Raw genomic sequence first — 27,287 nt, 5'->3', positions numbered from 1 at the left:
CTCCCAGGCAAGGCCACATCAAAGACACACTAGATCCTCTTAGACCTGGATTTGTGTGCTATTTACTAAGCAAGCCACCTGATTTTTTCAGCACAGCCATTTAAGAGCGCACATTAGGGCTAAGCACAAACCAAACGAGGAACAACAGAGCCATCCACTAAGCTCTGTGCCATTACAGGCCAGGTAATGAAGCACATAAGATCATCCAGGGCCACAATTCACTGATGGGGCTTAGTTTGTCCCAAATAGTGAGGAAAACTGGCAACCTTTCAGCTCAGTTCCGTTTGGGCCAGTGTATAAATAGCCTACCTGTGTAAGGGTTTCAAAATAACCTTGCTTGAAGAGGTTCAATAAAAAAAAATGCAATCTGTAATGTCCAAATGTCAGAGCCCCTAAACATAATGTAACGTGATGCAATGAATATTGGTTCGGTTGAGAGTGAGATCATGTAGTCCAAGGCTATATACTACCCTGGTCCATGCAGCAGTGAAGATGTGACAATGACATTTGATCAGTCTAGGCTTAGATTTGTATTATCATCATCCATTGCATAATTACACCAGAGAGAGCTTGATTCTTTATAGACTGGGAAACAAGAGATTGTCCTCTAGCAATTAAGAGTGACAAAATTACAGATTTCAGTATATACACTCTCCCTCTTACATAATCCCAATAGTATTTCTGAAACGGAGGTAGGTACATGTTAACCACTTCAAATGATATTTACAGATGTAGAAGTGATTGGCAATATCAAAAAAATGTAAGAGCTTTAACATTTATTCAGATATATAGCCTACCTCTACTTTATTATTGACTAGAGCACAATAGAAGTGTGACCTTGGACAACCATGAGTACGCCCGATTAAGACGTCAAATCGGTGGGTTTATGGTGAGCATTTGCGCAGGACCAATATGCTATTAAACCCTCATTATCATAGATTTCGTTACTGTTATGCGTCACGGATTAGGCAATCCATAAAATAAAATGTTTATTGAAATCAGCTACAGTGGCAGCACATGTGATCTGTGTCTAGTGACGCGGTTAAAGATTGATAAAATAATTCACGCGCACCCGCGTAAAACCAAACGGTGCAGATCGATCAAACCCGAGTTCTACAGAATCGAGACGTTTGCGTCACGATATCGCTCGCGGAAAAATATATAAACACAATACCAACTTTACTATAAACTAGAGGTGAAGCTTAGCCAGCCCCCCCATGCACCGACTCTCTAGAGACGAATTTATTTTAGCTTCACAGAAAACAAACATTTGAACGACTGCTTCATCATAGTAACGTTAAAACATTCGAGCGAATGAAAATGCCAGAATGGCAAACGTTACCCTGACTACCCCGTCCAGAGCACGCTAGACAATTAATTCGAAGCTCTCGTCATGAACTTGACTGTACTTGATAAAAACATGGCAACATAGATTAAACTGTAAGCAGCCTTTATTCACGTGTGATTTATTTTGAAATTGAGAGTAATAAAGATAATAGCTAACGTTAACGCTCTAATGAATTATAAGTTACACGTTACAGATAACTAGCTAACGTTATAACTTCGAGCTATTTATGGTGATATAATTAACATTTTGTTTCAAACTATAAAACGGTAAATTAGCTAGGTAACATTTGGACAAAGACGTGCGATTAACTATGACTGGATGGCTGTAAACATGAGCGAAGATTTCACCAAATGAAAACAAACGGTTCACACCACATGGTTCTGTTTCGGCTGGCAAGAACTATCAAAATACAACACACGACCATTGCCAATGGCATTGGTCTAACTTGTTAACTGACGTTAACTGCATTGCTTGTTATAACAACAAAGTAATATTATTTATATCATGAAATTAAACTACCGTTTATTTCAACTGGGACTTAACTGGTTTACAAACGTTCTGTCTTAGCTGGTAGCTTACTAGCTAACTAGTTAGCAGCTAACTTGGCTAGCGTTAGATAAACACAGATAAGTTCTGAATAGATTAGCTAACGTGAGCTAGCTAGCTAGTTCTCAACTGCCCTACAAAACGATTTCTATGAGCCAAATACGAAGGAAATTGAAATTTAGCAGTCCAAAAATAGAAAAGAAAATCTCCCAAATATCTACATGTAATTTCGAGAACTTCTTTACCTCTATTTCAAAGTCTGGTAGGTTGAATGCCGTCCTGAACAGCGAACAGAAATGAGCTATGGCGGGGACTTCCCACCAAGACTGGATCTCTTCCACAGAAATTGTACATCCCTGGGACATTTTCGGAACTTAAATTGTATAACTTTGTTTCTCACATTAGAAATAATTTGCTCAAGGTATCAGTGTAAAACCTCGTTAATTCCTTAAAAAATAGGACAAAAGTTGCTGTTGATATTCCATCCAGTCAGTTGCCATTGCAACCCAGGTCGGAGAGTGCTTGCTACAATCTGTTTCAATCAGAATTTCACAAGAGCTGAACAGATGGGGTGGCGCTACCAGCTTGGCGCGAGGAGGGGTGTTCAGTTAGCTGCTTACGCCGCGTATTTAAATATACAAAATCCTGGGTATCATAAATGTTTTGTCACTAAGCATTTATGATCCCCATCAACCTATTTGTTTACATGTAATTATACTCAAATTAAAGTATATTGATACGAACATTTGATTAGCCGGTTTCTTTGTTTTGTTTACGATGCGGCCATCACCACCACCTCGACTGATAGACCAGTCCCCATTTAAAGGGAATGCTAGTGAATTCAGAACGGTCTCGCAAAAGCGCTTCTACGGTATCAACATAAAAATTGTGTGCGCTTCTTCTGTTGCGCGTCTTCAAGAGTTGCAGAAATTAAGTGCAGGGGCATTTACACTGAATTAAATGTGATCACTGTTTGTTGGATGTTTCTTTTCTTTTGTCCTCCCTGGACCAGTTATGATGAGTTAGGTAATAATATCCTTATTGAACTCTTATTATAGGCTAGCAATTAGCCTTTATATTTAAACTTGTAGTTTATGTAAAACCACAGTTAAGTGTAGCTGTATTAGCTTGAAAAGCGAGGAAAACATTTCGAATATATTTGTTTTGTAACGGCAGTCTCCTTCAAGGGAGAGTAAGTTTAATATGTAAAGCTGTGGCTCCCCCCATCGCAGAAAGGGGAAAGCGCATGAACAGGAGAGAGGTTGTGTGCGGTGATGACCACTGGCCTTAGACACTGTCATTTTGTCTCTCTGAACTGTCATTAATGGGCGGCTATCTCAATGGAGTACCAAAATAACATAGTATAATTCACCATTTATGTAGGCTACACAATTCGTAAAAGCTTGACAATGGAAAGAAGAGAAACAGCAATCATGCAATTTCCGGACTACAACATTCTGTTTATCAACATTTTCTATATTGACATATTCACTAGCAAATGGAAACTGCCCTTTGATTGAACCTATCTGTATTCTATTAGGGCTGGGGTTGATTGAGCAGTCACCTCAGGGCTAGTCGGTGGACAGCTATCACAGTGCTGTCGATATTTTAGGCTTAGGTGCCCTGGGAGCCGCTGTGCCCCTTCAGTGCTGCCATGTTGCTAGGAGACAGACAGATCCCGACTGCCTGTTGTCCAGTGTGGCTGTGGTTGAGCTTAGGTAGCCTTACTCATTTTAGAACATGGACTTCGTTCAATGATCCAGGCTCCAGACTATTTCAGAACATCCATTCACAACTGCAATATATGTGCCTCATAAAGACTATCCAATACCATTTCATGCAGCCCACTAGCTTTGTCCTAACATAGGTTGACCATCATTTTAAGATTAAAAGACCATGTATGGTGAAAATCAATGAGTCACCTCAGTGAGCATGATCTTTGTCATCACACGTTTCTTTGAGCAATTAGGTTAGATTATAAGTTTAATAGTCACATGTAAAGGGTTGCAGGTGTAATTACAGGGTAATTAAGCTCCAAGCTCCAACAACACTGGTCAAAGTGAAATGAAAACAATACAATTAATAATAAAGAATATACATAAATATAATATATCCATAGATGATTGTGGAAGCACTCTAGTGGCAAGGGACATTAGTGTGTAAGTACTGTATTAGACTATTCTGAGTACTGTCTGGAAGGGTACTCTTATAGGACTTTGATTTATGAAACTAAGGCAGTAGCAAAAGTTTGGATGGATTATGCATCCAACCCTAGGTTGGTCAATATCATACCCACGACATTGTCAGTGATGATTTTTTCCATTGTTCCTCTGGAAACACAGTTTTTGAGACGGGACTCACTGTCTCAATATGGCCTAACAGAGGATCTTTGGAATACGAATACCTTACATAATCACAGACTACTCTGTGAAAGTTGTAAAATCCTCTCCATCGGGAGTTAAGGGGAGTCCAGGGTTTGTAACCTGACACCAGGTAGTCTGGGGGCCACATTTACCCACTTCAACAACTGGGGTGTGAGAGCCGCTCTCTCATTGGGGCTTTCTGAAAGTCCTCCTCTCCACAAAAATACCATCCATAATGCTTCCACTCTTTGTAAAACAGCCTTTTCATTGTGGAAGAAAATAAACACAATAGGCCTAGATAATGAGATAGCAAACATAAAGACAGGCAATAAAAGGGTTTGTAAGCCATGTGTTGTTATGGCAGTGAACATTTAGTTCAGTCTGTCTCTGCATGTAGAATGTACGCCTGTTTCCACCTGTTTCACAGTCGCTCTGACCTTTGTACCACTCCAAAAAATAAGAACAATTGTTCTACCGTTTATATTTTTCTCTTGTAAGTTATGCCCCTTTTACATTTTCTTTGTACTGTAATGTGACAACAGATTGTAACACAAAATAAGAAATGTTTGTCTAAAAGTGACATTTACTTTTATGAAAAGCTACTGCTGGGATGCAAGTACATGCCATTGATGTGACTAATTATCAATGTCAGAAGTTGTTTTCCATTAACATAAATCAATACTAAAAATTAATATTCATATAAATCAGATAGTTGGAGCACAGCAGGGTGGAGCTTGTGTTGGTGGAATCACTCAGTTGTTGCGGTAATGCTGTAAGTTACTGCCATTCCCTTGATTGTTTCAATTATATACACTGCTCAAAAAAAGAAAAGGAACACTAAAATAACACATCCTAGATCTGAATGAATGAAATAATCTTACTAAATACTTTTTTCTTTACATAGTTGAATGTGCTGACAACAAAATCACACAAAAATAATCAATGGAAATCCAATTTATCAACCCATGGAGGTCTGGATTTGGAGTCACACTCAAAATTAAAGTGGAAAACCACACTACAGGCTGATCCAACTTTGATGTAATGTCCTTAAAACAAGTCAAAATGAGGCTCAGTAGTGTGTGTGGCCTCCACGTGCCTGTATGACCTCCCTACAACGCCTGGGCATGCTCCTGATGAGGTGGCGGATGGTCTCCTGAGGGATCTCCTCCCAGAACAGGACTAAAGCATCCGCCAACTCCTGGACAGTCTGTGGTGCAACGTGGCGTTGGTGGATGGAGCGAGACATGATGTCCCAGATGTGCTCAATTGGATTCAGGTCTGGGGAACGGGCGGGCCAGTCCATAGCATCAATGTCTTCCTCTTGCAGGAACTGCTGACACACTCCAGCCACATGAGGTCTAGCATTGTCTTGCATTAGGAGGAACCCAGGGCCAACCGCACCAGCATATGGTCTCACAAGGGGTCTGAGGATCTCATCTCGGTACCTAATGGCAGTCAGGCTACCTCTGGCGAGCACATGGAGGGCTGTGCGGCCGCCCAAAGAAATGCCACCCCACACCATGACTGACCCAGCGCCAAACCGGTCATGCTGGAGGATGTTGCAGGCAGCAGAACGTTCTCCACGGTGTCTCCAGACTCTGTCACGTCTGTCACGTGTTCAGTGTGAACCTGCTTTCATCTGTGAAGAGCACAGGGCGCAAGTGGCGAATTTGTCAATCTTGGTGTTCTCTGGCAAATGCCAAACGTCCTGCACGGTGTTGGGCTGTAAGCACAACCCCCACCTGTGGACATCGGGCCCTCATACCACCCTCATGGAGTCTGTTTCTGACCATTTGAGCAGACACATGCACATTTGTGGCCTGCTGGAGGTCATTTTGCAGGGCTCTGGCAGTGCTCCTCCTGCTCCTCCTTGCACAAAGGCGGAGGTAGTGGTCCTGCTGCTGGGTTGTTGCCCTCCTACGGCCTCCTCCACGTCTCCTGATGTACTGGCCTGTCTCCTGGTAGCGCCTCCATGCTCTGGACACTATGCTGACAGACACAGCAAACCTTCTTGCCACAGCTTGCATTGATGTGCCATCCTGGATGAGCTGCACTACCTGAGCCACTTGTGTGGCTTGTAGACTCCGTCTCATGCTACCACTAGAGTGAAAGCACCGCCAGCATTCAAAAGTGACCAAAACATCAGCCAGGAAGCATAGGAACTGAGAAGTGGTCTGTGGTCACCACCTGCAGAACCACTCCTTTATTGGGGGTGTCTTGCTAATTGCCTATAATTTCCACCTGTTGTCTATTCCATTTGCACAACAGCATGTGAAATGTATTGTCAATCAGTGTTGCTTCCTAAGTGGACAGTTTGATTTCACAGAAGTGTGATTGACTTGGAGTTACATTGTGTTGTTTAAGTGTTCCCTTGTAACGGCCGTTGTCAGAATTAGACCAAGGTCAGCGGAGGATGTGTTCATCATTAGAATTTTAATGAAAAGAGAACACTTACAAAAATAAACAAAAACGACAGCCAAACAGTCCTGTCAGGAAAAACTCTAAACAGAAACATAGAAAAATGAACATAGAACGTCCACCCAATGTAACACCCTGTCCTAACCAAAATAAAGAACAAAAACCCCTCTCTATGGCCAGGGCGTTACATCCCTTTATTTTTTTGAGCAGTATATTATTATAAAAAAAAATGAAATGCTTGAATAGAGTTTCCACTATTCATTTCTGTTGTTGTTTAATTGAGTTGTAATTATCAGTGTTTCTTTCAGTTGTGGCTCATATTGTGTCTGAGATATTATGTTACGTTTGTGCTGCTACTGAATAGGTTCGTTCATACATAAAGTGCTTTTGTATTGCAGCTCAAATTGTATTGCATTATAATAGCAATATTTTTGCACAGTCAATATGTTATGTGAGTGAGGAATTTCGTTTCTGTGGCGTTGTTGTGTGGTGTGAGAGTTTATGTTGCGTTGCGTTAGTGCAGAGCTGTGTTGCTGTAGCTGTGTCACAGAGAGTCACTACAAGAGGGAGGGACTTAGGCAGGAGGACAATGCTTGTGTATGTACAACGGCATCAGTGCCACGGCTTGCTCTCGCAGATCGCTCTTGCTTGACTACCGTTGCTGCACACATTGTTGAAGTGAAAGGAAAGTGGACAGCTTGATCCTGCTTGTGGGATGCACTGACAGGGGTAAGTTCCCCACTGCTGTCTTTCTCATGATAAAACCAATTTTTCAGACAAAAAATGAGTTATGTTGCCTGAGCTGGATGATCTGGTGCAGTTTGAAGCAGTTGGGGTTTGGGGGGTTTGAAGTTGGCATGGGGTAAAGACTCTTGTCTGCGTTTTTGGCAGGGGACTAGTGTGAATGGAATGAAGCTGAAAGAAAGTTTCACAGAGAGGCTCTGTGAAAGGCATGTGCAGAATGTGACTGACTGGGCACTAGAAAAGACTGAGCTGTAAGATGAAAGGGATCCAGAGGAACGGTTAGGAGGATGGTTGTGGTGGAAGATAAGAACTGAGGCGAAATCAAGTGAATGGTGTCAAAACTAAGGTGAGAGATGGAGAAAGGAGAATTCATTATTTTTTTCAAAGGAGGAGAGAAGCGAGGGTAGAGAGATGGTTTACAGTGGTAAAAATAGACAGAAGGGGAATGGAGGTGGGGAGATTAAGAGATATTTATTAGGGAGCTGAGAAGGAAATAAGGAGAAAAAAATAAGAATGGAAGAAAGGGGACAAGAGGAGAAGAGGGTAGGTGGGAACACCTGATGTCGATTTTACGGCTTGAGTAATAATGTGCATAATAACAGACCAGCTTCTGACAATTATTGTTAGCAGAAAAAATTGTCAAACCAATGTTACAAGTTCACATTGAATCTCTTTTCAGTCCTTTGTAAATGGTGGATCTCAAACACAGCTAAAGGAAACTGGTAAGCTTGTCATCTTTCAGTTTTGCCCTCCTTGGTAGATCAAATCATCTTATCCCTTTTAGCAATAAGATTAGAGAGACTTAAGATGTTCTCTTTCTGTGTGGGAGCCACAGGACATTCTGCCTCAGAATTATGAATGACCAACCAGGGTACCAGATGTGTTTGTGCTGACCTTCCACTTCCTTGCTGCTCCTTGTCCTATGCCAACATGACAAGGAGTGGAATGGAGTGGCATGATGGTGCAAACAGATCTGGGACCCGACTAATGAATGACCAAGATGGCCTTCAATCATAAGGTCTACGGTCAAAATTCTTATTCAGTGTGTGGACATTCAATCCTCTGCAATACTCTGAACAACTATTGCCATAAAGAGTTGTCCCTGCAGTTCAGAGAGTTTACAAAGAGATAAATAGGACCTCTGTATGATACTGAGGTATGGGAAAAGGTAACCTGACCCTTGTCATTGGTGTGGCCTTGCTCTATTGGAACAGACAGAGACCACTGGTATTCCTGTGTGGCACAGCAGAGCAGGAATACTGGCCAGAGGACACCGGTTAAGCTCAGGTGGTGGGTGTCACAAAATACAGGGGAGAGGAACCCTATTGGTTCCCCACCGTGGAAGAACAGACACCACATTGATACCATAGAGGTGGCAAGCTGCATTTGTGCTGGAGACAGGTGGGCCGGTAAGGGTACGGTACTGGTGATGACACCTTTGGGCTGAGCTGCTGTGCCAATGGGAGGAGTAAGAGGAAGGAAACCGAAGTGGGCCTGGAGCCCAATGAGAGACAGGATGGCTGAGCAGAAAGTTAGGTAACCCCCATTGCAATATATCTCTTCACCTAGAACCTGGAGGATTCAATCTAACAATAATGTGAAAGGAGGAAACATTTTGTGTTGCCCTATGCCAGCATTTGCATTTACATAGTGTTTATGTCTGTGTTTTTCCGTGTGTGTGTGTGTGCCTGTGTTCCTCTGTGTTTATGCATGTATTTGTGTCAATCGGGCTGCTTGTGTGGGTGTGTGTGCATGTTTAACTCCTCTGCAGCCTCCCTGCTAAGCTGATTAATGGGGGCGTGGCAGGGCTGGTGGGTGTGAGCTATGTGTTTCCTAATGATCGGGCCAAGACCCGCCCACAGAACCAGCAGGGTGCCCGAGTCTACACCGGAATGTGAGTACTGCCTTGTTTTCCCGTAGCCAAAAAGTCCAAATTGGCAATATGGTAAAAATTAGCTTTTGTAAAATTGTATTTAATGTTAGGCATAACATTTGCAGTGTAGTTAAGGTTAGTGTTAAGGTTAGGTTTAAATTCACATTTTAGGAAGATAAAATGTTTATTACTTTGTGGGTTTGGTAACTGGTGATGACCTACTGCCTTGGCTTGGTACCTCTTTTACTTTGTTCACACAATAAAATAAAAAAGTAAATAAAAAAAAGTAAATAAAGTACAGTTTATTGAATTGGATGAAAGAGAGAATAGTTCTGTTTTGACTCATGCACACAGTAATTGTTTTCAAGTAATCAGACTAAGCTGTCCATGAGGGCAGATTAGGTCAAATGTGTTTTTGAACATTTGCATTCAAACCAAGTGTTTGGTGCTGTTTTGGTGAGCGCTACATTTACTGAGTGGCTTCCACAAGAAATCAGACAGGGAAAATAACCAATTCTTGGCTCTATAGTACTAGTTATTGACATGCTTGGCTCTACTGGTTGTCTAGTACAGACAACTGTCTATCTCTATACATCTGTACACACTATGGCATCATAGGGTTGAGGGGCATTGAGCCTATATTTACATTGGTGAAGTGAGTTACTGGTTGGCACAGGAGTGATCCTTTGGCATCCTGACTACTCATTGTCTTTTAATTAAGTAACAATCTAGTAGCTGCTAATGAAGTTTAATCAAATCAATGGAAAATCAAACTGTGAACCAATTAAAGTTAGAATCCTTAGTTGATACATCTATTTTTGGACGTATAAATGAATGATATATACCTATTGATTCTTGAATAATTTAACTTCTAAACACCTCCTGAGCTCAGTTCAACTGTTGTACCCCATCAGAACCCAAATATATCAACTTGTTTTACTCTGTTTGTAAACAATGTAAACAGTATCATGGATGGTCAGTCCTTGCATCTGTCTATTAATTTAAGATTGGTTACATTTCTACAGGCCCATCCCTCAGCTTATTGATTCAATTAAGGATTCTAACTTTAAAGGAGTGTCCATCAATGATGTTTGTAGTGTGTAGCTGTGTTTAAGTGATGCTGAACAACCAACATTCTGTGATGTAGGGTTTTGTTAAGATTGACAAGACACTATTGTAAGGAAAAGCAAACGACTAAATAGTATTCATTGTTTATGCATGGTCAATAAGCATCAGTTATAAATGTGGTGAAGAGGGCACAACAAAACCTTTTCCCCCTCAGGAGACTGAAAATATTTGGCATGGGTCCCCAGATCCTCAAATATTTCTACAGCTGCACCATCGAGAGCATCCTGAACGGTTGCCTCACTGCCGACATCGGCCCATAAGGCGCTACAGAGGTTAGTGCAAACGGCCCAGTACATCACTGGGGCCAAGCTTCCTGCCATCCAGGATCTATACACTAGGCGGTGTCAGAGGAAAGCCCATAAAATTGTCAGAGACTCCAGTCACCCAAGATATAGACTGTTTTCTCTGCTACCGCACGGCAAGCGGTACCGGGGCGCCAAGTCTAGGACCAAAAGGCTCCTCAACAGCTTCTACCCCCAAGCCATTAGACTGCTGAACAATTCATAAAATCACCACCGGACAATTTACATTGAGCCTCCTTTTTGTACACTGCTGCTACTCTCTGTTTGTTTGTTACCTATGCATAGTCACTTCGCCCCCACGTACATGTACAGATTAACTCAACTAGCCTGTACCCCCGCACACTGACTTGGTACCGGTGCCCCCTGTATATAGCCTTGTTATTCTTATTGTGTTAATTTTTAATATTAATTTTTAATATTACTTTTTATATTAGTCTACATGGTAAATATTTTCTTCCTCTTGAACTGCACTGTTGGTTAAGGGCTTGTAAGTAAGCATTTCACAGTAAAGTCTACACTTGTTGTATTTGGAGCATGTGACAAATAAAGTTTGATTTGATTTATAAGATATATCATGAATTTCACAGATGAAATTCTTCAGAAAGTTCACCCAAACTGATTTTTACCTGAATACTTCTCCTTTTGATGTGAAGGCTGGAATGTTTGACAAAGACAGTAAAGATGGAAGGCTACTTTGGGATGTATCGAGGTACTATTTCTCTGGATTAATGTAATGTACAATTCTGTGTTATGAGTGTAGCTGACACTGCCTAAATTGAAATAACTGCTATAAATCATCTATTATACCCTTCAAAAGTATTGAGCACCTAGAGTAAATAACTAGCCTAGAGCTAATCATATGAAAGTGCAGGGGATGTTTTTTTATGACATTAACTGTAGATTGTGTTATTATAATCCATTACTATTTTCTCTGCAGGTGCAGCAGTGAATCTCACTCTTGTCACACCAGAGAATGCCATTAAAATGGCAGCAAATGATATCTTCAGACAGAAGCTCTCCAAGGACGGGAAACTAACTTTTTGTCCCAGCACAGCACTTACACTTTTAACTATTTAACTGAAACATAAATTTACATGCCTTAGAGTACTTATTTATCCATCAAGTTAACATAACATTCATGTAATAAAGTCAGACGAACTAAGGTGCTATTGCAACAGTAAACTGTCTCATTTTATCAGGGGTGGTGCCATTATTGTTATTATTGCTATGTGTCTATTTATTAGCCTGTAAATCCTGTCATTTGGCCCACAGGAAGTTGCCCCTGTGGGGGGAGATACTGGCAGGATGTGGGGCGGGGACCTGCCAGATGATAGTCACCACACCCATGGAGATGCTCAAGATCCATTTGCAGGACGCAGGAAGGTTGGGTGAGTTCTGTGAACCATTTGTCCTTAGGCCAACCACATCGCAGACTCTGCTGCTGAAGTTTTTTGGCACTGATGTGGTGTGTGTGTGTGTGACAGCTGCCATAAGCAAAGGGATCCAAGCACACACTGCAGCTTCTGGTCCAGCTCCTGGTCCACCTCCTCCAGCCCAGCCTGCCCCTCCACCTCAAACCACTGCCGTCCGTATCACCCTGAAGCTACCGGGGAGCAGGAGCCACACTGATGAGGTGTGACACTCTCTCTGTCTCTCTCTCTGCCTCTGACAAATCCACATAGGCAAATAGCATAGAAAGTGAAAATCTAAATGAATGAATGATATTAGATAAATTGTATGTGTCAAACAAACGCACACACACACTCAATCACTCCCAGTGGTACAAGCACACAACAGGAGGTTGAGGCCTCGTAATTGGGGAGGATGGGCTCGTGGTAATGGCTGGAGCGGAATCAGTGGAACGGTATCAAATACTGTACATCAAACACATGGTTCCAGGTGTTTGATGCCATTCGCGCCGTTCTGTACATCAATATGACCCATCCTCCCCTCAGCAGCCTCCTGTGAAACACACACACGTTTCTCTTGTTCAGTTCGGAATGACGTAATCCTGAACTGACTGTACTGAGGTGACCTGCTAGACTCACTGTCAGGCCTGATTTGTCTCATTACTGGTGACTAGTTTGTGGCAAAGACTTTCAGATTTACTTATTGTAAAGGCTGCCTGATTTACATATACCACATATTGCATCGCTATGTTCAATATTTTGTATTTCTGTTGATACATTTGTCTTTTACATATGTACAGTACTTACTGTATGTCTGGTCTGGCACCCTGGCTAATCAAGGCCAAATCAATAGGTTATTGCAGTTATTGTATGTCTGGCAGGCTGAATCTAGGTGTGGACCGACTGAAACATGCCTCTGTTCATTTCGTATTCCAGGGATGTTCCTTTCTCTATGGTCTACTTCCCGCTGTTCACCAACCTGAACACGCTGGGAAGGGCCGAGTAGTCATGGAGACTTGCAGGAGCGGGCCCACTTCCTGCAGTCCTTCACATCAGGCTGCACAGCCGGATCAGTGGCAGCTGTAGCTGTCACACCACTTGACGGTGAGAGAGACAGAGGCAGGGAAGGACTGGGGGAGCCCCACAACGGAGAGATAAACCACTGTATTCAGTAGCAGTGCATGTCATTCAGTCCTAAACGTTAATGTCCACAATAAGACCATCTAATCTGTAGATGTCATACAGGGGCAGTTTGTAAGGGCTGATTCCTGTGTTGGGTTGGGATTGCAAAGGCTACTGAATTTGATTAGCGGATTACAATTAAATTATACCATGAGACCCCAAGTACAATTGTATGAAATACATTATCAATAACTCTGCAATCCCAGAGCACAATACTCTCATTGTCCGTACTTACATTGGTTTCAGTGTGTGTGTTTGTTGGCAGTCAAAGACTCGTATACAGACCTTGCAGAAGGGGGAGGACACATACCGTGGCATTGTTGACTGCACACGGTAAGGCTTGCACCATAAAACCCACATTTTTCCAATATGTATGTGCTAACCTTTGGTTGACAGCAGGTTTCTCACACTTCTATAGGAGGATCTGGAGTAAAGAGGGCCCAGCAACATTCCTCAAGGGTGCAACGTGTCGCGCACTGGTCATCGCCCCCCTCTTTGGCATCGCACAGGGGGTCTACTTCCTGGGCGTAGGAGAGCAGTTGCTAGGGCTACTGGGATAGCAGCAGCATGTGGCAGTGTCCCATACAGTACAAAACATACTGCTTCATTCAGCAGTGAACGTGAATGGAGGGAGAGAACTCTCCATGGTTCTTATGCAAAGGCTCCTTGACTTTGCCATCACTAAGGAAGTTACCAAGCTATCATATTGTTTGACAAAAACACTTTATATGTAAGTGACAAATCCATCAACATTTATTTTTAAACTATCAAACATTTTATTTACTAATGTTGTATAATGCTGATTACACTGCCATGAGAAGTCTAAACTGTGGCCGGCAAATCAAAGCAATTGGTCCACCTTTCACAGAGAGACCCTTTTCATTTCATGAAAAAGGACAACCTCCACATTGGCTTTCCCCCCCAGTGAGTTTCTTTCCCATCCGTGAGTCCAGAGTTGTAATATTGGACTCCTCCTGTTAATGCTTTAATCTTAGTCTCTGTACTGTAACCCGCTGAACAGCCAGGCTCCTCTCCTACAGGTTAAGACTGCTGGGCCTGCACTCAGAGGTCTTACCTTCCTGTTCTCCACAACTCAGGCTCAGATGCAAACCTCTTCAGAGCTAGCTGCAACTGTTAGCTTAACCTTTTTGAATGCATCTTTGAATTACATGTCATGCGCACAATAAAAATGATGCAAATAAAGCCTTTTGTCCTAAACATCTTGTGTTATCTTACACATTTTGGAATTCAGCAGAAGTTTCTGTTTGATGTACAACTTAGCATAGCCTATGATAAGATCCATATAAAAAAGAACCAAGTTCTTGCCAACGCACTTTGGATTAAGTCCACTAGGTAGCAATGAAAGCATTTTGTTTTATACATTTTATGATGGGGTTGGAATAACTATTTTATTCTTCATTGGAGAACATCTGAATTGAATGAACAATCTGTTTACAAACAGTGAATTTTCATGTTTCTTTGTTGCATATGTATTGTTAATCACATGGGTAAGTAACAACAAAAGACATTCATTCTCCAATCCAAAATGTTCCCACTCAACACACAAACATCAAAAGGAATACAGCGGCAGCCACCCTGTTAGGTGTTTGGACACATTACAGTGAACAAAAAACAACTTGATTATTCCTCAAGGGAAAGTAAAGGGACAATCAGACAAGCTTTAGTGATGGGAGCAGTGGTAAACTGAGGAGGTAGTATAAAACACTTACCACTACCTACCCTTAACACCAGACAACACACATCCCCCCTCACAGCGTGTCTCAAAACAGTTTCTTACTTTAGAAGATCATAGAGATAAGTGCTTAAAGTTGGGAAGATCAGAGAAAGGGTGTTCTTAGGCTCTGCTCAACTTTCAACTTATCCAGTCCAAATGAGAGGCTTGTTCGCAGTAACACTTCCAATGATCCCTTAACCTTTGTCTCCAACGGCCTCATCATCTTTTAGTCCAAAAACTTACGGTTCGGGTTGGCACCGAACAGAGCCGTTCTGACCTCAGGCATCATCTGTCAGAGAACAAACAGAGGGGTCAGAGTGAATACCTCAGCTGTCCCGGTTCTACTCAGGATACAGAGTAGTCATCAACCGAGCTTACAAAGGATATTAAGGTAGATAAGAACAGACAGATTCAAATCAACCTCATCCTGATGGAGTACATGTGACATACTTGGGTTAGTGTTTGGGGTATTTCTATTGTGATTCCTAACCCGTCCTCCTCTGCCTAATATGTCAATACTGTACCTGCTGGGCCATGAGGTCTAGCCTGCTCTCCAGGGTGTTGGCTACCTTGATCTTCCAATTAGCGTTGTACATCTCAATACCTCCAGAGCTGTGGACACCAGAAACATACAGGTCACAGTCACTCGCTGAAGGACCACTATAGCTTGCTTATGTCCTCTTTACTCAATCAATCACATGGATAGACCTCATTACCATCAGTGTGATAAAGTTAACGTTAAAAAACAGATGTAAAACCATTTTAACATTATAACAGTAAAGTAGATGTAATCTCTCCCATTCCTTTGCATTGCTAATGTGCCGAATACAAATACATGCACTCTATTTTAGGGATTGGGGATACCTAGTCAGTTGAACAACTGAATGCATTTAACTGAAATGTGTCTTCCGCATTTAACCCAACACCTTAATAAGAGAGGTGCAGGGTCGGCCTTAATCAACTTCGATGTCATCAGCACCCGGGAGCAGTTGTTGTTGGTGGTTAACTGCCTTGCTCAAGGGCAGAACGGCAGATATTTTCACCTTGCCAGCTCGGGGATTCGAACCAGCGACCTTTCTTTTACTGGCCCAACGCTCTTAACTGCTAGGCTACCTGACGCCCCTTTTAGCATCCTGGTTGTTATTGTACCTCTTAGTCATTGATGTGATCTTTGTTTAGCCACAATTAATGTGAAATGAAAAGGAATCTCATACATGTCTGGTGAAAGGTGCCGGTCTTGGTCAATGCAGACCTCAATTTTGCTCTTCACAGCATCTTTATAGATAGGGATATTTTTCTGTACAGCAGCCTGTATGGTGAAAACCAAATTGTGAATGAATCCACATTTTTGCAAACACAAGTAGGCCTATTCAAGTCATAATACAAGCTGAAATCAGTCACGATACACAGACAATGCCAAAAAATTGAAGTGACTCAACGAGGTATCCCTAATAACATAACACTGACCTGCACCATGGCAATGTCCTGCTGCCGGCATCGAATTATCACTTTGGGCTCCAGCAGTTGGTAGAATCCCTGAAATTGAAGCCCGGACATAATTAGACCACATATAGTAGCCATGGTTCATTGCATGACAGTGAGTATTAGCGGCACGGCAAACCTCTGTCAGACTACAGCAGAGCTCATGAGTCGGATTACTCCCGAGTGCACAGAAAGACTACCTGCAGAACTAGCCCCTCCAACAAGGCAGGGTACCTCGCTGGGTCCTTGGCAATGTTAGCCAGCCTCTGACGAGCCTCAGTTAGCAGATCCTGACACACGGAAAGAGAAAGACTCAAACATCACTAGCAACAAGATATCTAAAATGTTGTTGATAGGCAAAACATTTAATGTGGTCAGATAATTGGAGGAAAGCCGCCACTAACCGAGATCATGTCATCACGAGCTTTCAGCACCTTCAGTCTAGCCAGGTTCATCAGGTTGGACATCTGACTGTGTGGAGAAGCCAAATATTAAGTGGCAGACTGGCAGTCAAGCACTTTTATCAATGGGAGGCACAACACATGGTTTGGACAGGATAACATGGAGTGAACAAATTATGCTGCAAAAGGGAAGAATACTGCTCTACCAAGAAGGTAAAAAAAGGCAGTAACTGCACATTTGGTTGAAAATGAGTTAGTCATTTTTGCTACATTAAATACATGCTTAATCATGTGGACAAGTATCCTGCCTATACTGTATTGTGTTTTGGATAAAATGGGGGTCATGTTAGCAGTAACTGCATAAAGTTACTGTGAAACCAAGGTAAATAAAAGCAATTTTTCTCAGTTCCACACAATGAGCAGTTACTGCCTTTTTGCCAGTGGTGTAAAGTACTTAAGTGAAAATACTTAAAATACTACTTAGTAGTTTTTTGGGGGCATCTGTACTTTACTATTTATATTTTTTGATAACTTTTACTCCACTACATTCCTAAAGAAAATAATGTACTTTTTACTCCATACATTTTCCCTGACATCCAAAAGTACTTTTGAATGCTGAACAGGACCAGAAAATTGTCAAATTCACACTTTTCAAGAGAACATCCTGGCTCATCCCTATTGCCTCTGATTTGATGGACTCATTAAAACACAAACGCTTCATTTGTAAACTGTCTGAGTGTTGGAGTGTGCCCCTGACTATCCATGAATTTAAAGAAAGAAATCGTGCAGTCTGGTTTGCCATAAGGAAGTTTTAATTATTTACACTTTTACTTTTGGTACTTAAGTATATTTTTGAAATTACATTTACTTTTGATACTTAAGTATATTTAAAATCAAATACTTTTAGACTTTTACTCAAGTAGTATTTTACTGGATGACTTTCACTTTAACTTGAGTCATTTTCTGTTAAGCTATCTTTACTTGTACTTGAGCATGACAATTGTGTACTTTTTCCACTACTGCTTTTTGCTTGGTAGGGCAGAATAGTGATGTCACAGTGTCATTTTGTAGTTAGCATGCTAGCTGTTCCTGTAGACTTCCAGTCATCGCGCTAACACTTTCAAACTGCACGCAGAGACATATCAATGAGTTAATCTGACTCTGGGTAAGAAGTAGTAATTGCCAAAATGTCGCACTATCAGTTTAAATTGGGATCTGCCTCCAGAAAATAGATCATTATGACGAGTACGTCCCATTCAGCTGAGAAGAATTCACTTCAACTGCTGGGAAAAAACAGGGGGAAAAAACTCACATTTTCTTTTGCTGGTCGATCTGCTTTTCTTTTTTCTCATAGTACTCCATGATCTTGAGCCTTTGTGTCTGCACCAGACGGCCCTTCTCAATGTTGAACTCCTCTTCTGCCTTTAGGAGCAGACAAATGTATTAATATTTTGTACAGTACCTTTACCAGACTTGCCAGCTAGATGGGAGAGTATTACCTTTGCATCAATTTCTTCTGCTTTCTCATTGGCTTCCTGTTCAATGAAGGCCATCATATGCTTGATCTGTCCAAGGAGAAACAGGGGATGAAGAAGTAATGTTTAGCTTATATCATCATAACTCATACCATTATATAAAATAACCACTTACCCCTAACATGTGGAATGTGGCAGTGGCACCCCGCTGTGTTTGTGTGTAGAACTAATTTTCTCATGAACAAGTGAGGAATCCACTGTCATTGGTCAAAGGCAAACTTTTTAACTAGCTATGCCTAGACGCAGTACATAGTTGCCTGTATGCCATCTTTCAGATAATGCACTCAAACATTAGGCAGGGGGACATTATTGATTGCCAGTGCCTTTTCAACACAAAAACCCAGAGGCACAATATATCAAGGCAGAGCAAATGACTGGCATGGCAAACCAATCTACTCATGGATTAAAGTGACTTGATATGCATAGAAAGCACCAATTAATTAGCTTGTTAGCTAACTTGCTAAATTAAAGTAGGCCTAATTGTCCAGTGAAAATCTCACTTTTAGAGGTGAATATTCTGTTTTAACTCATAACCAAATAATGTGTGACTCATCCTATACTCGTATGTGGCCAAAGCATGAATTGGGAGGGTAAAAAAAAAAACACTTAAAAAAACAAAACAACCTCAAACTTTTATCTAAATAGACCGTTTCAAAAAGTTATTTCCCTAGATGATGATGAGCTGCCAATCAGCGGTCTACACATCCATTTTTGATGTAAAGTATAAGCACACATCATTCTGTTGTTGGAGTAACGTTATGCCCAGACATAAAAGCTGCTTTTTAACATACTAAATACATTTTTGGGAAGGAAAACTATTTCACTCATATGGTAACTAATTAGAGATCATATTTCATAGAAATCTGGAAACACTGGACAGTTAGTTGAATTTTGAATCCCTAGGGGAAGTGCCATGATGCATCGAACTATAGTAGTTCGTTTGACATTTGGTGAGAACTGACAAATATATAGCCAACTGTATATCTCACAAAGCAGACATGTTAGTATAGCTAACTAAAAAGAAAGCACACAGATTACCCTTTCTACTTTATAATAGTTTGTGTTAGCAAAACTTGGCTAGCTAGAAAAGCTAACTAGACAGCTAGCTTTAGCAAGCAAGATAATGTTACCTGTTTCTGTACGTCGGCATCGCTGAGCGCCATGGCTGGTTCTTCAGTTGTTGTTTTTTGCTTACAAATAAAGGTAGCTAGAAAACAACTGACTAATAATAATCAGTTACTTGATTTGACTAAATAGATTTTCAGTTGCTCATACACGACACAAAACATGGGTCTAATGACAAGCAACAAACTGGCACTGAAAGTCAGCTGACTGGGTGACAGAAAATGCGCGTTCACAACAAGGGTCGGTTTACTTCTTCTTTGATGAGGTTTAACGGCGGTTGGCATCCAATACATGTTGCATTACCGCCACCTACTAGACTGGAGTACAACTCCCTTATACTTCGCTTGAAAAAATAAATAAACAAATACCCTACCATCTAACACGACACTCACAACATCCTACGCCACTATTTCAATCTATTTGTCCTACCTCAGACCAACAACCTGAAAGGATGGGACACCACCAGTGGTGACCCATTATTCAGGGCTTTTGACCCCCACATTTTTAGCAAATACTTGCCTGTTTTGCATGTTATTTTGAAATTAATACGTGTCACATATCAGTTTACAAACAGTGTAAAAAATATATATATATCATTGAGTTAATAAAGCTGCATACAAACATGGTCTCTTTTTTGTTTTCTTGAGTAAGGCAGCTCCAAAATGCAGGTGTTTCAGCCTAGCTCAGTGCTTTCTGTGGTGGTGGTGCAAGCCAGCAGAAAACACGGAGCGTCGCGCTGTGATTGGCTCAGTGTTCTGTCACTCATGGGGACGCTACGTCACCGCCAAGTCTAATGTTAGACCTCGAAAATTCTATCCCCTTGGGTGCTGCCATAGAGTTACATTAGAAGTGCCCATTCAAGAAGGCTCAAAGTCATTGGCCACAGATAAAATGACATCAAATCACGTTATATGTACAGTAGCCTTGATTGGACTGTCAACATCATACTTTTAAAATCTTAGCTAGCAGTCATCATCATGAATCAAGTCGACAATCTACTGGCAAATCATTTTTGATCCTTGTCATATGAAAATAAATGAAGAGAAATTACAGATAAAACGTATCGGTGCTCTTCAGCCATTGGACATAAACATTACACAACAAGTTGGAAATCGCAAATTTAACAATGAGTGGTTTGGAAGGAATCAGTGGCAGTGGCTGTGGTCCCAAATCTGGGATTAGGGGGCTCTTTTCCAAATTTAAAATGATAAACGTTCAACATTGGCCATGCTGTCAATGAAGCATGATTTGTGTCATGCTCAAAACAACTGTTAACTCGGAACTGCGAAAACTTGACTTCAGCGAGTTCAAGACAACTGGTAAATCGGGAATAAACGAGCTCCGACTGGGAAAATACATTTTGAACGGTCATCGAAATTGGAATTGTAAATCCGGCCTCTTTCTAGAGCTACGACGTGAAGATCAATGACGTCATCATGATTCGACCTTGTTTCCCATTTGTTTTGAAAGCACCTCACTGATTCCACAACACCCAACTCTGTTTTCACCCACCCTCAAACCACAAATGGATCAGCCAAAAGGCAAGGGTCCACTATTTCCAAAAACTTCACTCCGACTGTCAGACTCTTCTTTATCCTGACCCTCGTGCAAGCCTCGGGCTCCAAGAACTTCATCAAACCTACCACCTCCGACACTTTAACCTCATTCACTTCCAGTTCTCCTCCTGTCTTCAGCTCACTCTGCTTACACTTTCTACCATTATTCTTTCACAAACCATCTCGCTTTTTTCTGCAATTTTTAACCCACTCAAGCTCACCCTCTTCCTGCCTCTCTCTCTTAGACCTCCTCTGCCTCACTTTTCCCCTCCATTCCTTCTCCGTATTCCAAGTATATTTCTCCTTGTGATAATACTGCACTTCTCCTGACATACATCTTGTTCTTGCCTTCTCAAGGGACGCCATTTAACCTGCAGTCACAATCTCCGTGCAATCAGCAGAACCCCTCGGGAAGTAGCACTCAACAGTGCATCCCACTTATAAAGCAGCTGCTTCGTTCTGATGTATGTCTTTATCAAAAGCTACCGCAACGCTTTTCCATTTCAAACAAGTGTGCTCTTCCAACCACCGTCTCGCTTCATGCCATCACCATTTCTTCTTAAGGGTCAGTTTATGAAGTGCCGCGCATATTTGGCTTATTTTCCATAATAAGAATCTCTGACAAGCTCGTTTTTTTGTGACTTAGATACTGCACCGATTTCAGACTTTTCATACTTCTGACATATTATTATAGCTAATATAATATAGGTATTATTTGTTCCAGCCAGCAGCTAACGTTATAACAATACACTTTTTCAACACCGTCCCCAATTTGAGTTTATCGTTAAGGTTGTAGTTTTGTCATTTTACAATTTTATTTTGGAGTTTTGTTTGGCTTACTAACGTTAGCTGGCTAGCTAACTTAGCTTACAGACATGGCAAAGTTCGCAAATACCGGTACAATTAGCTCGCCAGAACACACCAATGTAAGCTAACTAGTTAACGAACTAATTGTATTTGGTTACTCAAATTGTCTTTTAGTGTAAATTGATTTAGACATCATGGACGTATATGGGTATTGGCTACAGTTTATGCCAAATTGACGTAAACCGTTAAATGTTTTTAGTTAACCCTAAGCCGTTTCATAATCTTAACCTAATTCTCATAACCTGTTACGTTTATTGTCATAAACCTCTGCTGAAAGTCAAGTCTGACTGACCAGTGCTGCCAACTAATTTTCAGGGGAAGTTGCTAGAGGCAGGTCAATTTGTTACTAAATGACGTTGTGATATCATTGCGTAATAACGTAAAACTGCATCGTTACGTAGCGTCATTACGTAAAATACGCAATAACGTTACTCAAATTGGCTGGCCATCTCGGCTAAAATATGATTTGACATTTGTTAGTTTAGATTTGTTTGTTTATCACATTTTTATTTGTAATAGTAATATAAACACAACACATTTTATATGATCAGATATTTTTATTTTGTAAACACAACACTTAATTATTGAACAATTACACATTACACATTATTGAACAATTACATTTTACTTATTTTCTTTTTATCTAGTAAATCTACACATTCTGAGCAATTATAGTTTTAAGCAGTGTATTGGTAGTTAGTTATCATGCCTGGCTGCAAAAGTGCATTGTGAGTGACGTCAGAAGGCAGACGCTCAGCTCGTGCACAGGCAGCTGCAGTCAGCCAACAATAATTTGCAATTTGCGGAAATTGCTGCTGCCTGTGCACGAGCTGAGCGCCTGCTGCTGACGTCACTCACATTGCACTTTTGCAGCCAGGGACGTGTGTTGTGATCGAGTGTGTGACAGAGAAATCGTTTTTGTGTAATTTAGAGGGAAAATGCGTGCGTTTGAGCGTTTGTCACTTTTCAAAAGTTGCTAAAAGTTCCAAATACATTTTTAAAAGTAGCTAAATTTGTTGCTAGGTGATGTATGATAAAAAGCTTGCCAGGGTAGTCTGAAAAGTTGGCATCACTGAGTCTGACAAACTGTATCCCTTCCAGCCAAAACCACGTAGACGTCATCATAGCCATAAATGTGTCCCCCAACGACAACGTGGTTGTCATAGAAACAGAATCCTTATAAAGTTAGAGAGTTCGCCATTTTGTAGTCCTAAAAACCAGAAATGACTTACCTCTGATCTTTCAGCCATTCCTATGGGGGAAAATAATGGGATTTTGGGATAAACACAGAAAATAAGGTCTGAGGTTAACACAGGTTTAGGAGATGTTATACATTTGTTATATTTTTATATTTTTTATTTAACCTTTATTTAACCAGGTAGGCTAGTTGAGAACAAGTTCTCATTTACAACTGCGACCTGGCCAAGATAAAGCAAAGCAGTTCGACACATACAACAACACAGAGTTACACATGGAATAAACAAACATACAGTCAATAACACAGTAGAAAAAGTCTATATACAGTGTGTGCAAATGAGGTAGGATAAGGGAGGTAAGGCAATAAATAGGCCATGGTGGCAAAGTAATTACAATATAACAATTAAACACTGGAATGGTAGATGTGCAGAAGATGAATGTGCAAGTAGAGATACTGGGGTGCAAGGGAGAAAAATAAATAAATACAGTATGAGGATGGCCTTCCCTGTGGCTCAGTTGGTAGAGCATGGTGTTTGCAACGCCAGCATGGTGTGTGCAATGCCAGGGTTGTGGGTTCGATTCCCACGGGGGGCCAATACAAAAAAAATACAAAAATGTATGCACTCACTACTGTAAGTCGCTCTGGATAAGAGCGTCTGCTAAATGACTAAAATGTAAATGTAGGTAGTTGGATGGGCTGTTTACAGATGGGCTATGTACAGGTGCAGTGATCTGTGAGCTGCTCTGACAGCTGGTGCTATGAGTCTCCAGCATCAGTGATTTTTGCAGTTTGTTCCAGTCATTGGCAGCAGAGAACTGGAAGGAAAGGTGGCTAAATGAAGAATTGGCTTTGGGGGTGACCAGTGAGATATACCTGCTGGAGCGTGTGCTACGGGAGGGTGCTGCTATGGTCACCAGTGAGCTGAGATAAGGCGGGGATGACAAAACAAAACGGATGGCACTGTGATAGACTGCATCCAATTTGTTGAGTAGAGTGTTGGAGGATATTTTCTAAATGACATCGCCTAAATCGAGGATCGGTAGGATGATCAGTTTTACGAGGGTATGTTTGGCAACATGCGTGAAGGATGCTTTGTTGCGAAATAGGAAGCCGATTCTAGATTTCATTTTGGATTAGAGATGCTTAATGTGAGTCTGGAAGGAGAGTTTACAGTCAGTCTAACCAGACACCTAGGTATTTGTAGTTGTTCACATATTCTAAGTCAGAACCGTCCAGAGTAGTGATGCTGGATGGGCGGGCGGGCAGGTGCAGGCAGCGATCGGTTGAAGACCATGCATTTAGTTTTACTTGCATTTAAGAGCAGTTGGAGGCCACGGAAGGAGAGTTGTATGGCATTGAAGCTCGTCTGGAGGTTAGTTAACACAGTGTCCAAAGAAGGGCCAGAGGTATACAGAATGGTGTCGTCTGCGTTGAGGTGGATCAGAGAATCACCAGCAGCAAGAGCGACATCATTGATCTACAGTCGTGGCCAAAAAGTTTTGAGTATGACACAAATATTAATTTTCACAAGGTTTGCTGCTTCAGTGTCTAGATATTTTTGTCAGATGTTACTATGGAATACTGAAGTATAATTACAAGCATTTCATAAGTGTCAAAGACTTTTATTGACAATTACATGAAGTTGATGCAAAGAGTCAATATTTGCAGTGTTGACCCTTCTTTTTCAAGACCTCAGCAATCCGCCCTGGCGTGCTGTCAATTAACTTCTGGGCCACATCCTGACTGATGGCAGCCCATTCTTGCATAATCAATGCTTGGAGTTTGTCAGAATTTGTGGGTTTTTGTTTGTCCAACCGCCTCTTGAGGATTGACCACAAGTTCTCAATGGGATTAAGGTCTGGGGAGTTTCCTGGCCATGGACCCAAAATATCGATGTTTTGTTCCCTGAGCCACGTAGTTATCACTTTTGCCTTATGGCAAGGTGCTCCATCATGCTGGAAAAGGCATTGTTCGTCACCAAACTGTTCCTGGATGGTTGGGAGAAGTTGCTCTCAGAGGATGTGTTGGTACCATTCTTTATTCATGGCTGTGTTCTTAGGCAAAATTGTGAGTGAGCCCACTCCCTTGGCTGAGAAGCAACCCCACACATGAATGGTCGGAAAGGGGATTCATCAGAGAAAAGGACTTTACCCCAGTCCTCAGCAGTCCAATCCCTGTACCTTTTGCAGAATATCAGTCTGTCCCTGATGTTTTTCCTGGAGAGAAGTGGCTTCTTTGCTGCCCTTCTTGACAGCAGGCCATCCTCCAAAAGTCTTCGCCTCACTGTGCATGCAGATGCACTCACACCTGCCTGCTGCCATTCCTGAGCAAGCTCTGTACTGGTGGTGCCCCGATCCCGCAGCTGAATCAACTTTAGGAGACGGTCCTGGCGCTTGCTGGACTTTCTTGGGCGCCCTGAAGCCTTCATCACAACAATTGAACTGCTCTCCTAGAAGTTCTTGATGATCCGATAAATGGTTGATTTAGGTGCTATCTTACTGGCAGCAATATCCTTGCCTGTGAAGCAATGATGACGGCACGTGTATCCTTGCAGGTAACCATGGTTGACAGAGGAAGAACAATGATTCCAAGCACCACCTTCCTTTTGAAGCTTCCAGTCTGTTATTCGAACTCAATCAGCATGACAGAGTGATCTCCAGCCTTGTCCTCGTCAACACTCACACCTGTGTTAACGAGAGAATCACTGACATGATATCAGCTGGTCCTTTTGTGTCAGGGCTGAAATGCAGTGGAAATGTTTTTTTTAGGATTCAGTTCATTTGCATGGCAAAGAGGGACTTTGCAATTAATTGCAATTCATCTGATCACTCTTCATAACATTCTGGAGTATATGCAAATTGATATCATACAAACTGAGGCAGCAGACTTTGTGAAGATGAATATTTGTGTCATTTTCAAAACTTTTGGCCACGACTGTATACAGAGAAGAGAGTCGGCCCAAGAGTTGAACCCTGTGGCACCCCATAGAGACTGCCAGAGGTCTGGACAACAGGCCCTCCGATTTGACACACTGAACTCTATCAGAGAAGTAGTTGGTGAACCAGGCGAGGCAATCATTTGAGAAACCAAGGCTGTTGAGTCTGCCGATAAGAATGTGGTGATTGACAGTCGAAAGCCTTGGCCAGGTCAATGAATATGGCTGCACAGTAATGTCTCCTATCGATGGCGGTTATGATATCGTTTGGGACCTTGAGCGTGGCTGAGGTGCACCCATGACCAGCTCTGAAACCAGATTGCATAGCGGAGAGGGTACGGCGGGATTCAAAATGGTCGGTAATCTGTTTGTTAACTTGGCTTTCGAAGACTTTAGAAATATCTGTTCCTGGTTATACATTTTTTTGAATGGGGCATGCTTATTTAAGATGGTGAGGAAGGCACTTTTAAAGAATAACCAGGCATCCTCTACTGACGGGATGAGGTCAATATCCATCCAGGACACCCGGGCCAGGTCGATTAGAAAGGCCTGCTCGCTGAAGTGTTTTAGGGAGCGTTTGACAGTGATGAGGGGTGGTCATTTGACCGCAGACCCATTACGGATGCAGGCAATGAGGCAGTGATCGCTGAGATCTTGGTTGAAAACAGCAGATGTGTATTTGGAGGGCAAGTTGGTTAGGATGATATCTATGAGGGTGCCCGTGTTTACAGATTTGTGGTTGTACCTGGTTGGTTCATTGATAATTTGTGTGAGATTGAGGGCATCAAGCTTAGATTGTAGGATGGCCGGGGTGTTAAGCATGTCCCAGTTTAGGTTACCTAGCAGCACGAGCTCTGAAGATAGATAGGGGGCAATCAATTCACATATGGTGTCCAGGGCACAGCTGGGGGCCGAGGGTGGTCTATAGCAAGCGGCAACGGTGAGAGACTTGTTTCTGTTAAGGTGGATTTTTAAAAGTAGAAGCTCAAATTGTTTGGGTACAGACCTGGATAGTAAGACAGAACTCTGCAGGCTATCTCTGCAGTAGATTGCAACAACGCCCCCTTTGGCAGTTCTATCTTGTCGGAAAATGTTATAGTTAAGGATGGACATTTCTGGGTTTTTGGTGGTCTTCCTAAG

At 41.8% G+C, this 27,287-nt stretch overlaps 2 protein-coding genes and 1 long non-coding RNA gene across 4 annotated transcripts in view; 1 reads left to right on the top strand and 2 right to left on the bottom strand.

The window, feature by feature from the left end:
- Positions 1–2,448, bottom strand: part of LOC106561369 (chromatin remodeling regulator CECR2) — a 53,036-nt gene extending 50,588 nt beyond the window's left edge. For both annotated transcript variants that reach the window (XM_014125244.3, XM_014125245.3), the window contains exon 1: positions 2,140–2,448. In XM_014125244.3, coding sequence (XP_013980719.3) covers positions 2,140–2,259 — 120 coding nt within the window. In that variant the 5' untranslated portion in view covers positions 2,260–2,448. The remainder of the gene's footprint in view (positions 1–2,139) is intronic.
- A 6,939-nt stretch (positions 2,449–9,387) lies between these two features.
- On the top strand, positions 9,388–14,531 carry LOC145858646 (uncharacterized). Its single transcript, XR_014379121.1, has 5 exons — positions 9,388–12,110; positions 12,207–12,355; positions 13,068–13,235; positions 13,579–13,646; positions 13,732–14,531. It is a non-coding gene; the product is annotated as an uncharacterized LOC145858646 (long non-coding RNA).
- Positions 14,532–14,695: 164 nt separating this feature from the next.
- Positions 14,696–19,840, bottom strand: LOC106561370 (V-type proton ATPase subunit E 1). The gene is made up of 9 exons (XM_014125246.3): positions 19,597–19,840; positions 18,431–18,496; positions 18,244–18,353; positions 16,935–17,001; positions 16,731–16,820; positions 16,516–16,584; positions 16,263–16,357; positions 15,573–15,660; positions 14,696–15,337 (listed from the first exon to the last, which is right to left on the bottom strand). The coding sequence occupies exons 1-9, from the start codon at positions 19,627–19,629 to the stop codon at positions 15,275–15,277; spliced, it is 681 nt and encodes a 226-aa protein (XP_013980721.1). The 5' UTR covers positions 19,630–19,840; the 3' UTR covers positions 14,696–15,274.
- Positions 19,841–27,287: the final 7,447 nt, after the last annotated feature.

This window comes from Salmo salar, chromosome 10 (assembly GCF_965601325.2).
Source record: "Salmo salar chromosome 10, fSalSal1, whole genome shotgun sequence".
Taxonomy (NCBI): Eukaryota; Metazoa; Chordata; class Actinopteri; order Salmoniformes; family Salmonidae; genus Salmo; species Salmo salar.
Note: the sequence above shows the minus strand (reverse complement) of the source record. Positions and strands in the feature narration are given on the sequence as shown.

Excerpts from the sequence above, each read along its gene's own strand:
- LOC106561370 (XM_014125246.3), bottom strand. The coding sequence starts at position 19,629 with ATGGCGCTCAGCGATGCCGACGTACAGAAACAG. Across the intron at positions 16,358-16,515 it reads AGGACATTGCCATGGTGCAG|GCTGCTGTACAGAAAAATAT; the intron begins GTCAGTGTTATG and ends TTCACCATACAG. Across the intron at positions 15,338-15,572 it reads TAGACCTCATGGCCCAGCAG|ATGATGCCTGAGGTCAGAAC; the intron begins GTACAGTATTGA and ends GTTCTCTGACAG.